Raw genomic sequence first — 13,740 nt, forward strand, 5'->3', positions numbered from 1 at the left:
GAGGTGAGCTGTTGTACAGGGTTATGATGAGAGGTAAAAATGATTTCATCATATGTTCTCTATGACTGCAGAGCTGAGTGAAAATGAGTGATGCTGTTTCTGTAGTGTGTCAGAGAGAGAGTGGGATTGATTGTCCATAATAGAGAGCATTTTGTTCAGAGAAATCTTGATTGGGAATTGGGAATGAATTAATTGATTTTGCTGGCATCTCTGGCACTGATGCTGTTCCTCCAGCAGACCACACAGTACTTGGTGCTCATCACCAAAAGACTGGAGGAAGATCTCCAGCATCTTGTTACTTCTTTTCATCTCTTTCTTGTACACCACTTCAGTGTCAGTCTTCCAGTCCTACCTCCTGTTCAAATGGCCAACAATTCCAGCCTCACCCATGACGTTTATGGACTTGATCTATTGCACCACTATCCAATATTTGCCTGGACTCAGACTCCTGCCCAAGTGGATCTGGGCCTTTCTGTGTGGAGTCAGTGTGCATGTTCTCCCTGTGTCTGCGTGGGTTTTCTCCGGGTACTCCGGCTTCCTCCCACAATACCAAAAACATGCACATTAGGTTAACTGGCTACTCTATATTGTCCCTAGGTGTGAGTGTGAGAGTGTGTAGTTGTCTGTCTTTGTGTGTCAGCCCTGCGATTGACTGGCGACCAGTCCAGGGTGTACCCTGCCTCTTGCCCGTAGACAGCTGGGATAGGTAGCTGGGATATATTGTATATTCATATACAATATGTGGATTTTATCTCTCTATTTATCTGAAAATACAACACTTGGCTGCAGTCTCACATTAAACAGATAAAGGTTTTTGGATGGATGCCTTTAGCCTCATGTAATGCTCCTTCAGCTTGAGTCTGGCAGTTACAGCATTCAATACAGATGATAGCACTGTCCCAAAATCAAAAAACACATATTTTCTCATACCTGTAGGGCTATTTATCCATCTAGATTGTTTTGTTTTGTTGTGTCTGGTTACTCAAGATATTTGTATAATTAAAAAGTTGCATGTACATTTTATCTTCTCTGAGAGAAAAGAAAAATAATGCAATGACAGCTTAGAAAGAGTAAATCAAGCAGAAATGTAAATCCTCACTGGAAATGTTTTTTGATATTAACCTTTCTACTGGCTATCATCCAACCTCTCACTTGTAAAGCAGCTGCAGCCGGCTGGTGTGGCAGTTATTTCGACTGATCTTGCTGTCTGGCTGGTAGAGGCTGGATGAGTTGGTAAAGGATTGAGAGATGGGGTGGGGGTCAAAGGCGGGGACGGGATACCCTGGAGGAGGAGCAAGCGACCTAGGGTCAATCTGGTGGATGGTGAGGTGAGGAGAGCTGTGGTTCTGATTGATGACAGTTGATGCCCTTCTCCTGGATTGCAGGGCTTGTCGCTCAGACAGCTGGTTCCTCAGCTCAGACACACGCTCTTCTTTCTGACAGAACAAATGGTACCAAAAACTCAAATTTCTCTAGGGACAAGTTCTCTAAGACTGTTTTTATTTTTTTTATTTTGTGTACTTCCTTCTTGACAGACTTGACTAAATATAAAGAAAGAAAAAAAATAATAATCCTGTGAAAAAGAGTGTGGCTGACCTCCTGGATGATCTTCTGTAGCTCTTTGTTCTCTCTCTCCAGCTGTCTGGATTTCTCCTCATCGTTGTTATTGGTGGACGATCCAGTTCGCATGGTGTCCTGGGAATCTGACTGCCACTCACCCCTTGTGATCAGACGTCGCATCTACAATTCACACACAAACCATTACTTTACATGAAAAAACTTTTCTTGAAAGTTAACCAGTTACCAAAGGACCATTGATTTACGATGTATCATTGTGTATTTTTAAATATCACATTTGTTTACTGCTAATCTTCTCATAAATAGTCACCCATTGCCAGTGATGTTCATCAAGGGTTAGATCGCGGATCTGTACAGTCGGCCTGGTAATAATGATTTAATGATTAATCTTTTCTTCATTAAACTCCTTAATTGTTTGGTTTATAAAATTTCAGAAATGAAAAATATCAAATACAATTTGGGTGGCAGTATATGTTTTTCTAAAACTTGAGGGTACCGTTCAGCATTAATGGTGCCGTCATATAGATGTATAAGTTAGCCATTGGACTGAGCACTAACACACACTGTGACACACCAGCACACACCCTGATCTCTGTATGCGCCATCTATGTAAATACTCATTCTTGCCTGTATATATTTCTATTCATTGTATATATTTCTGGTGGTCTCATTCTGGTCATCACATTCTGTATGTATCTCACCTCAATTGTACATATTCCTCAAGGCACAACCTTTTCTAACTTTTTTATTTATTGTTAATGTGGCACTGTTACCCCAGGGCAAAATCCTGTGTACACTGTACATTTGGCGGATAAAAAGATTCTGATTCTGATTCACTCTTACCACTGCAGATGCTGGCTTTTGAACTTTGCACTGGTAATATTTTGAATTGTGCTTTTGTAACCCAGCTGTAATTATAGCTACTAAGTTACTGTAAGTGTAATATTATTATTGTTTGTGTTTGTATTATTTGGGTGTAGTGCCCTTTAAGGGTTAGGACGGCACCCTATGACAGTTTTTACGACATGTCAGCTGAGCCATGGTAGTGCCCCAGCGAGAATCGCAGGCTCAGATGCCAGGGCTGCAGAGTGTGTGAGTGTGTGTCCACTGTGTGCTCTGATCATGTCGTGCTTTTCCTATTAGATGTGTCATGTGGTGTGAGAGACTGCTGTGGATTTCTTGTTGCGTCAAAGGAAGACAGTTGCGGGCTGTCATCGCCGGGACATCGGTTGCTTCGGATTTAATTTTTTATTTCATGGACTGAGGAAAGATTCAAACTAACAGAGAGCGGGTACAAGTTTGATAGTATCCATACAGAATTTATTTTTGTATATTATTTGATGAAAATGTGTTTTTGATGTGTAGACTGTTTTTGTTGGAAGAATGGGACATGTTGCATTTCAGTCCAGTTTGAATTTCACAATAAATCTGGACAGATAGTTCACTGTTATCAGGACTCTGCTTATTAAATCCTGCTTACTGGTTACACTTTCACTCTTTAGAATGGAGTACACAACATCCATGCTTTCCAAAACCAATTTGAACTTGGTTGACTTGTCACAGGCTTAAAGTGCAGACAAAACATCCAGTGGGCCTAAGTTCAATTCACTTAAATTCAGTTTATTTATATAATGCCAGTTTACAACAAAAGTTATCTCACTTTCCAATTAAAGCAGATCTAGACCAAACTCTTTAAATAATTTTTTTTAATACAGAGAACCCAATATTCCCCCTTGAGCAAGCACTTGGCGACAGTGGCGAGGAAAAACTGCCTTTTAGAAGGCCTCAGAGCAGACCCTGGCTCTAGATGTGCAGCCATCTGCCTTGACCGGTTGGGTTGAGAGAGAGAGAGAGACAGAGAGAGGGAGGGGGATCGGGGTGAGAGAAGGAGCACACAAACATGTGTAGCAACAACAATAATACCAGAAGTATTGGAACTATAACTAATTATAACGATGAAGTATACAGAAGGCACTATGGTGATTACAATAACAATAGTATTACCAATAATAATGGTAGTAGCTGTACAGAGTAGTAATAGAATTAAAATAGATTATGACTGAACAGCCGTAATCGCAGTAGGTTTCATGCAGGACTGCAGCAGGAGGTCCAACCATGATCCATGGGAACCTGCAAAACAAGAGGGCACAAGGACTCCAGGGAAGACGTCGAGTTAGTAAGATGCATTAATGGCACATAAATGTGTGAAGAAGGAGAGGGAGAGAAAGCTAAGTGCATCATGGGAGATCCCCCAGCAGTTAAAGCCTATAGCAGCATAACTAGGGCTTAACTATAAGCTTTATCAAAAAGAAATGTTTTAAGTCTACTCTTATATGTAGAGAGGCTGTCTGCCTCCCTGACCGAAACTGGAAGATGGTTCTACAGTAGAAGAGCTTGATAACTAAAAGCTCTGGTTCCTGATCTACTTTTGAGGACTCTAGGAACCACAAGTAACCCTGCTTCTCTGGTAGGATAACAGGGATGATGGTGCCTGGCTATTCGGGGCTTTATATGTGAGGAGAAGAATCTTAAACTCTATCCTGGATTTTACAGGCAGTCAATGTAAGGAAGCCAGTACGGGAGAAATATGATCTCTAATGCTGGTTCTTGTGAGTAATCATGCAGCAGCATTCTGGATTAGCTTGAGAGTCTTTACAAGATACAAGATACAAGATATTTTTATTTGTCACACACACAATCATACACGGTACAATGTACAGTGAAATTCTTTTTGTCCCTGCTACCAAAAAATAGGTAAGTACAATAGAAAGAGTAAAATTAAATATTATAAAATAGAAACTTTATAAAAATAATAAAATTAAAAACGTGAAAATGTGCAGTATTTACATGTACAGCATTTACATCTAGTGCAGGTGGGAGTAGGATTGTCCAGATTAACGCTCGCTGTTGAGCAGATGGATGGCCTGGGGGAAGAAGCTTCTCCTCATTCTAGCCGTGTTGGTTCTCAGGCAGCGGAACCGACGGCCTGATGGCAACAGGGAGAAGAGTGGGTGTCCAGGGTGATGGGGCTGCCTGAGGATCTTCTCGGCTCTCGACCTGCATCGTTTGATGTAAATGTCCTGCAGGTCGGGTACAGTTGTTCTACCCTCCTAAAGGCCAAGAGGTCCTGCTTTGTGCAGCTGCCCATCCATGTGGTGATGCTCCCACTCAAGATGTTCTCAGTGATGCAGGTGTAAAAGTTCCTGAGCACCTTGAGAGGGGAGCCTCACAGTCTCTGAGGCATCTGAGGTGGAACAGACGCTGCCTGGCCTTCTTAACAGTCCTGTGAATGTGCAGTGACCAGGACAGGTCTCGTGTGATGGTCACACCGAGGTATTTAAAACTGTCCACCCTCTCCACCCCAGACCCGCCAATGCAGAGTGGACGGATGTCCTTCTACTGCTTCCTCCTGTAGTCCACAATCAGCTCCTTAGTTTTGCTCACGTTCAGCAGGAGGTTATTCTCTGGGCACCAGCTCTCCAGGTGGGTGACCTCCTTCCCGTAGGCCTTGTTGTGGGAGATTAACCCCACGATGGCTGTATCGTTAGCAAACTTTATGATGATGTTGCTGTCTGATGTGGACACACAGTCATGTGTATACAGGGAGTACAGCAGGGGATTCAGCACGCAGCCTTGAGGGGATCCAGTGTTGAGGGTGAGAGGGGGGTGAGCTATAGGGGCCCACGCATAACACCTGTTGTCTGCCAGTTAGGAAGCTGGGGACCCACCTGCACAGGGTGGAGTTCAGTCCAAGATCACACAGCTTAGTGACCAGCCTGGAGGGGACTATGGTATTGAAAGCTGAGCTGTGGTCCACAAACAGCATTCTCACATAGTTCCCCATCCTAGTGTCCACGTGGGAAAGTGTGTTGTGCAACAGGAAGGTTATGGCGTCATCTGTGGATCTGTCTGGGCAGTATGCAAACTGAAGGGGGTCCAGGGTGGGGGGCAGAGAGGAGGCGATGAATGTTTTGACCAGCTTCTCCAAACATTTCATCACTACAGATGTGAGGGCTATAGGGTGTTGGGATCTCTGGCCATGTGCTCTGAAGAACAATAGAGCAGCCTACATGTATCCCATAAAGCCTGAGTTAGAGTGACTGCCGGTTCGAGACCCACTCCCCCATGATGCACACTTAGTTATAAATCTGAATTCAAACTCAGAACCGGCACAGACATTGGCTGTGGTCCAGCCATCTCCACAGGGGTCCGAGGTGACGTCACTCAGGTAATAAAAGTTCACTGCGACCCTCAGTCGTTGCTTTTTCCCCGTGCTTGCTGTGACAATGAGAGCTATTAGGCTGTCCGAGGTGTCCAGCTGCCGAAAGGAGCAACAGTCAAACGTTTGATTATTATCATCACTTTAAATCTTGGGTCACAGTTTTCAACTCGCAGGCCGAGAAACAGACTGCTGTGTTTTTTTTTGGAACTTTTTCTTTTTTTCTTTTGCCGACGTGGATCGCTGCAATCAGCTGATCACGCGTTAATGAGCCGCGCGCCAACTTTGTTTAAGGACGAAACAAAGTTAGTTTTTTTTCTTCACCGGTGATTTCCCCGCTGCCGCCGAGGGACACACAGTGATATGCCGCATCGCCAAAGGAACGAGACAGCGGACCGCCCGCATCCCGTTGAGGACGATGCTGCGAACGTTTAAGTGGACTATTAATTTTCCAACTCCAAAGGACCAGAGCAACTCACAGTAAGAGTCTTATGTCTGGGCGGACGCATTATTAAGGCAGAGGCAGCATTAAGATAGATAAGATTTTTGCTTGTGCTGCAATCATTTAATTTTTGTTACCGATCATCCAAGCTCATCAATTCAGTGAGCTCGCGCATCACCATTTAATATCTAATATCTATCACCAATATCTAAGCAGATAAACTTCGGTTTACTGACTCCGCTATTGTGTGGTGACAGTGTGAGACTCAAAAGAACTTAAGAACTTAAGTGGTGATCTTTACTGGGTTTTTAATTCTTTAAGTTCCTCTTCTGTCCTTATCTCTCTCTCTCACATTGGCATGTGTTAGAGTCCGAGCACGCGATCACAAATCTCCTTGCGAGACACGTGACGCTCGAGGGTCTTTCCCTTTGTAGTCTTTGTGTGCCACATTAGCCACATTACATGAGCAATCGCCACCTTGGCTCTGAGCTGCACGTCTTGCGTGCCACTCTGCTGCCATCTTGGTCTTGCTGACGTCACTCACGCGACGACCTGTCATCTTGGCTTCGAGGGACATGCCCCCTCGCGTCATCCTTCTGCCATCTTGGTCTCCATTGCCATCTCTCCCCCTCTCTCTCTCTCTCTCTCTCTCTCTCTCACACACACACACACACACACTCCTGTATATATGCACACCCATGTATAGATATACTCTTGCTGGTGTACCTGTGTTATCTTTAGTTAATAGCTAATGTGTATAGATAAAACTTGGATTATAATAGTGTTTATTGCAAAGTGATACTTATCTCTGGATGGTTGTTGCTGGTTAATGAATCCTGTTATAGTTTAACCTGTCATTGTCTGTGGTTATCGTGAATGTACTTGTAATAACAGCTGAATTCATGACAGTCAGTGCTCGGATTCATCCTTCATAATTTTAAGAGACTGTTATTTCCTATTTATTAATTTGGCTATTAGTCCCTGGTGACAGGGTGGTGCCCCGATTTTTACGTGTATAAAGCATACACTGATTTTGCTTTAATGATTATTCCCCAGGGTGGCAGGGTGGTGCAGTGGTTAGCACTGTCGCCTCATAGCAAGAGGGTTCCAGGTTCGAATCCCGGTCTGGGCCCTTCTATGTGGAGTTTGCATGTTCTCCCTGTGCCTGCGTGGGTTTTCTCCGGGTACTCCGGCTTCCTCCCACAATACCAAAAACATGCACATTAAGTTAATTGGCTACTCTAAATTGCCCCTAGGTGTGAGAGAGTGTGATTGTCTGTCTTTGTGTGTTGGCCCTGCGATTGACTGGCGACCAGTCCAGGGTGTACCCTGCCTTTCGCCGGTAGTCAGCCCCGCGACCTTGACGGATAAGCGGTATAGAAAATGGATAGATGGATGGATTATTCCCCATAATCATTGACTCTCTTTTGCCAATAACCAAATTGCTCCTACTAGTGCACAACAGGGGCAATAGTCATTGGGGTTACTGGGCTGGGCTGTCTTTGGGACGGGGACTACAACAGACTTTTTAAAGCAGGTGGAAATCACACACTGTGAAAAGGAAAGGTTGAATATCATTGTAAACACTGGTGCGAACTGTTCAGCGCAGGCTTTGAGGACTCGACCGCTAATGCTATCAGGCCCTGCTGCTTTCCTGGTGTTTAGAGACTTATTGTGTGATAAAAGGGAGTTTCAATAATCCATCCTGGAAGTAAGCGTAAATACAATAAAATAATACATGTCAACGGTAATGACACCCGACTGCGCCAGTTGGAGGTCATTAAAATTAATGTTAAAACTGTGTGTACATTTGCAAAAACTATGTTGGACTCCGTACTTTTCTCTGGACCCTTACTCAATCTGACCAGTGATGACATGTTTAGCCGCATGTCATCTGTCATCATCATGGCTGTCGAGGTGGTGTCCAGCAAATAATGTGGGCTTTGTAGATAATTGGCAGACCTTTTGGGGAAGACCTGGTCTCATTAGGAGAGACGGTATTCATCCCACTTTGGATGGAGCAGCTCTCATATCTAGAAATCTGACTTCTTATTAAACCAAAACCCTGACAACCCAGAGTTAAAACCAGGAGGCAGAGTTGCAGTCCTACACGCCTCTCTGCGCTTCCATTAAGACAGTTATCCACCCAATATCGGATTGATACTGTGTCTGTCCCCCAACCACTTAAATCAATTAAATCACATACAAAACGAGAAGTTATAAAAATCTAATAAAGATCTAATAAAGGTTTTGGTTTTATCAGTGGTGGTCCTAACTTGAATGGCACCCTGGCCGAACAGCCTCCTGAACTAAAGTCTGACCCTGACTCAACAAATAGCTTCTAACAATATTTTCACCACTTACAACTATCCTTTCAAAATAGTGGTGGCGACAACATCTCCCACCACTCTCTTTCCTAGGAAGAAAAAAAAAAAAAAGAAATCTGATGCCACCTTACTTGGCCCTCTGCATACCAACTCGGTCCTTATGCTGTCTGTCAGAGGTGATGGCCAGTCTGCAGGGTCTGTTAAAAGAGGCTCTTCCCCTGTGGCAGTTGAACTTTGTGGGGGTTCAGGCATTTCTGTAGAACAGCACATTTGATTTGGTACATTATTCAAAGCACACAGCAGTGGAACAAAACATGATTTTAAGAAATAGCAATATTGGATTAATTGCTTTTTAAAATTAAAATTAATTGCTACAGATGAGGCCTCTCATGCTGGAGATTCATCCTGGGCGGGAGGCGCTCCAAAATATTTTAGCAGTGCCCCTGGAAAAGTGCATCAATGTGCATGCATGAACAGCACACTTGAATACATTAGCTATCACTTAATGTCATTACGGCTGTTACATGCTATTAATCTACAGCGGGGAGAAATGCAACATTGCCCAAACTCTATAAACGTTATACTGAGACAGAAAATAATGGGTAAAAAGTGTGCAACATCCGTCTTTTAAAGGCTAGCTTACTGCACAAAAAATTCCGACGGCCAAATATAGAGCCCAGCGATAACCAAATGGTCACAAATCAATGACAGCAAAGGTGCTGATAGCTTCATTGTAGACACATTTATTGGTATGTATGTATGTTAATTCAGATAATGTTCAGGTAAACTATAACTAGTATACAAAATAGCAAACATGACCGCTAAACAGTTGGCCCCTTTTTATAACGTAATTACAGTAATACACTACAGAGGGAACATTAGCTACATACCGTTGTCTTGGGACCGTTTCTCCTCTTCTTCTTTCCTTTTCTTTCTGAAATAAGCACCTGATGGTTTTGGCCTTTTTCTATCCATTATGTTTATTACCTGAATCAGAGTCGGCTCTGGAATCAACAGGTTTTGCTCCCTATCCCCCAATGCTCTCTGACGTGATGGACAGCAGGGGTCAAGACTAAACCAGTACATTGGTGGTGTACAGATTTTTGTATAGTAAGGCTATATTATTGGACTTCGCACAACCCAGACAGACGAAAAACAAGAGTGTATGGAATTTGAAATAGGCCTACAGTAGACAACTATCTATCTAGATAGATAGATAGATAGTTATACTTTATTGATCCCAGGCTGGGAAATTACAGTGCAGCGGCAGCAATACACACAATAAACTAATACAATAAGCTAACAAAATATGTTCTGAATAGCAACATAAAAAGCAATATAAAAAAGTGTATATACAACAAATAAACAGTGTAATGTTGTGCAAAATAAAGTAGAAAGTAAGGTCCAGTGAACCGAGTGTGTAAAACATATAAATGCGTAGTGACTGTATGTTATGACCAGAGTTTGGCTGTTATTGTACAGTGTGATGGCATGTGGAAAGAAAGATTTCCTGTATCTGCATGGAACAAAATGCATGGAAGATGTAACCATCACCAAGGACATTACAGTAAGAGCAAATGAAAAACCCTGGTTTACCAGGGAGGTACGTGAGCTCCTGAGAGCACGAAACACTGCTTTCAAGTCTGGGGACAAGGAGGCCCTCAAATCGGCCAGTGCCAACCTGCACCGGGGCGTGAGAGCAGCCAAGCGTGCCTATGGACAGAAAATCAACTCCCACTTCACAGATACAAAAGATCCAAGACGCCTGTGGCAAGGCATCCAGTCAGTCACAGATTACAGGCCAGCCCCCCTACTGTGTGAGGACAACACAGACTTCCTCAACTCACTTAACACCTTCTTCAGCCGGTTTGAAGAAAATAACAAAACAACACCTACAAAAGCCCCCGTCAGCCCAGACAACATAACACTTCAACTGGACCCAGCGGGCGTGAGGAGGACCCTACTCAAAGTGAACCCCAGGAAAGCTGCAGGTCCAGACAACATTCCCGGGCGTGTGCTCAGAGACTGTGCAGACTCACTCACTGACGTCCTCACAGACATCTACAACACCGCTCTGAACCAAGCCTCCATACCAGCAAGCTTCAAAGCCACCACCATTGTACCACTACCAAAGAAGTCACCAGCATCATCATTAAACGACTACAGACCCATAGCACTCACTCCCATCATGATGAAGTGCTTTGAAAGATTAGTAAAGGCCCACATTACATCCACCCTCCCCACTACTCTGGACCCATATCAATTTGCATACCGCCCCTCCACTGATGATGCCATAGCAACAGCACTCCACCTCTGCCTGGCTCACCTGGAAAACAAAAACAGTCACGCACGGATGCTGTTCATCGACTTCAGCTCCGCGTTCAACACTGTTATCCCCCAACATCTGGTGAACAAGCTGAGTGAAATAGGCATCAACACTCCACTGTGCAACTGGCTGCTGGACTTCCTCACAAACAGACCGCAGACAGTCAGAGTCGGAAACAACTCCTCAGCGACCACCATCATAAACACCGGGGTGCCACAAGGATGTGTGCTTTCTCCTCTGCTGTTCACACTGATGACCCATGATTGCTGTGCCAGATCTGCAACAAATCACATCATCAAATTTGCTGACGACACAACAGTGGTGGGCCTCATCAGTGACGACGACGACTCAGCATACAGGGAGGAGGTACACCAACTCATCAACTGGTGTGAAAGGAATAACCTGTCACTCAACGTCAACAAAACAAAAGAAATAACTGTGGACTTCAGGAAAAAACAACCAACACACATCCCACTCTTCATCAATGGCAGTGCTGTGGAGTCTGTGAAAAGCACAAAGTTCCTTGGAGTGCACATCACAGAAGACCTCACATGGACCACAAACACCACCTCCCTGGTCAAAAAAGCACAGGCACGACTCAATTTCCTGCGGAGGATGAGAAGAGCTGACCTCCCCACATCTGCACTCACCATCTTCTACAGAGGTGCCATTGAGAGCATCCTGACCAGCAGCCTCTCTGTCTGGCACGGCAGCTGTCTAGCTGCAGACAAGAAGGCACTACAGAGGGTGGTGAAGACTGCAGAAAAGATCATCAGATCACCACTACCAGCCATTCAGGACCTCTACACCTCACACTGTTCCAGAAGAGCAATAACCATCATCAAAGACCCCACTCACCCAGCACATAAACTGTTCTCCCTACTACCATCAGGGAGGCGCTACCGCAACATGCGGTGCTGCACAAGCAGACTGAGAAACAGCTTCTTTCCACAAGCCATCAGACTCATCAACACACTGATGAACACTCCATGAACATTCCATGACATGTCACTCGCACTTTACTCTTTGCACCTTACATACTGCATCTACACTACTGCACATACCTGTATGTCCATTGACTGTACTTCTGCTGCTGTGACTGTGTGTGTGTGTGTGTATTTATTGTACATGGTTGTATCAGTATGTTGTCCTTTTACTGCACACTGTGTGTGTTTGTTTGGGTGTATGTGTATGGGTGTGTGTGCGCATGTGTGTGTAATTATTGTCACTGTCTTACCTACATGTTTAGTTTTTAACTGCACATTGGAGACTGGTCAAACGAAATTTCAATTTTCTGTGCTAACCCCTGTTACATAGATTTTTGACAATAAAGTACACTTTGACTTTGACTGTCTCTTTGACAGCGGAGCTGTAGCAGCCTGTGAGAGAAGGTGTTCCGCTGTCTGTGTGATGGAGAGGGTGCTGTTCATTCTCCATGATGGATAACGGTTTGTTCAGCGACCTCCTCTCCACCACAGTCTCAAAGGACTCCAGCCTGAGACTGAGTACAGAGAGAGCCTTCTTGATGATCTTATTAAGTCTGATAGGTGTCAAATGTCCCTGGTTCTGATGCTGCTGCCCCAACACACAACAGCAGAGAAAATGGTGCTGGCAACAACAGACTGGTAGATGATCTCCAACATCTTGCTGCACATGTTGAAGGATCTCAGCTTCCTCAGGAAATAGAGTCTGCTCATCCCCTTCTTGTCGGTGTTAGATGTCCAGTCCAGTCTGTTGCCAATCACCACTCCCAGGTATCTGTAGTCCTCCACCACCTCCAACACCTCCCCCCGATCCGTACTGGCTGTGAGTCGTCCTCTTCGCCCTGAAGTCGATCACCATCTCTTTGGTCTTGTTGACATTTAGTCTCAGGTGATTCTGTTCAGACCACTCTACAAAGTTGTCCACCAGTGTCCTGTACTCGCCCTCCTCTCCCTCTCTTATGCACCTGACAACAGCTGAGTCATCAGAAAACTTCTGCAGGTGACATGACTCACAGTTGTACTGAAAGTCAGTGGTGTATAAGGTGAAGAGGAAGGGAGCTCCTACATCACTGACCACCACATCAGACATGATGTTGCCCAGACAGACAAACTGTGGCCTGCCCGTCAAATAGTCAGTAATCCAGGAGATCCTTGCGTTGTCAACACCCATCACCCGCAGCTTCTCATCCAGTAGCAGAAGTTGAAAGCACTGGAGAAATCAAAGAATGTGATCCTCACAGTGCCTCCCCCACCACCCAGATGCAAATGAGCTCATTGTAGTGGGTAGATGATAGCATCGTTGACTCCCAAATGGGGCGGGTAAGCAAATTGTAAGGGGTCAAGAAACATCCTCACCTGTGGCCTCAGCTGGGCTAAGACTAGTCTCTCCAGGACCTTCATCACATGAGATGTGAGGGTGACTGGTCTGTAGTCTGCCGGGTCAGATGACCTCGACTTCTTGGGGACTGGAACAAGCAAGGACGTCTTCCACAGTGTCGGGACTCAAGCTCAGGTTGTATAGCAGCAGCAGCAGCTGCAGCCTTCCACTGATGTAGTTTTTCCAGCTGCCTCTTTACCTGGCCTGTAGTCACCGTTGGGCTGATGATGTCTTCCATGGAGGAGAAGGTGGGGTGTGGGAGGCTGGGGATGTCACCGGGGTGGCAGGAGGTGAACTAAACCTGTTAAAAAACTGGTTAAACTGGTTTGCTCTATCTAGGCTCCCTGATGTCTGCCTGTCTTTCCCCTTCATCCCCTTGATGTGTTTCATTCCCATCCACACATCCCTCACACTGTTCTGTTGGAATTTTGCCTCCAATTTCCTCCTGTAGTTGTCTTTGCATGTCCTCAGCATGTCTTGGAGTTCA

At 44.8% G+C, this 13,740-nt stretch overlaps 1 protein-coding gene across 1 annotated transcript in view; it reads right to left on the reverse strand.

The window, feature by feature from the left end:
• Positions 1 to 904: 904 nt before the first annotated feature.
• gabbr1b (gamma-aminobutyric acid (GABA) B receptor, 1b) overlaps positions 905 to 13,740 on the reverse strand; it is a 167,347-nt gene continuing 154,511 nt past the window's right edge. Inside the window, exons 17-18 of the mRNA XM_046416938.1 lie at positions 1,597 to 1,740; positions 905 to 1,436 (exon numbers count right to left, since the gene is read on the reverse strand). Coding sequence (XP_046272894.1) covers positions 1,149 to 1,436; positions 1,597 to 1,740 — 432 coding nt within the window. The 3' untranslated portion in view covers positions 905 to 1,148. The remainder of the gene's footprint in view (positions 1,437 to 1,596; positions 1,741 to 13,740) is intronic.

Source organism: Scatophagus argus, chromosome 17, assembly GCF_020382885.2.
Source record: "Scatophagus argus isolate fScaArg1 chromosome 17, fScaArg1.pri, whole genome shotgun sequence".
Taxonomy (NCBI): Eukaryota; Metazoa; Chordata; class Actinopteri; family Scatophagidae; genus Scatophagus; species Scatophagus argus.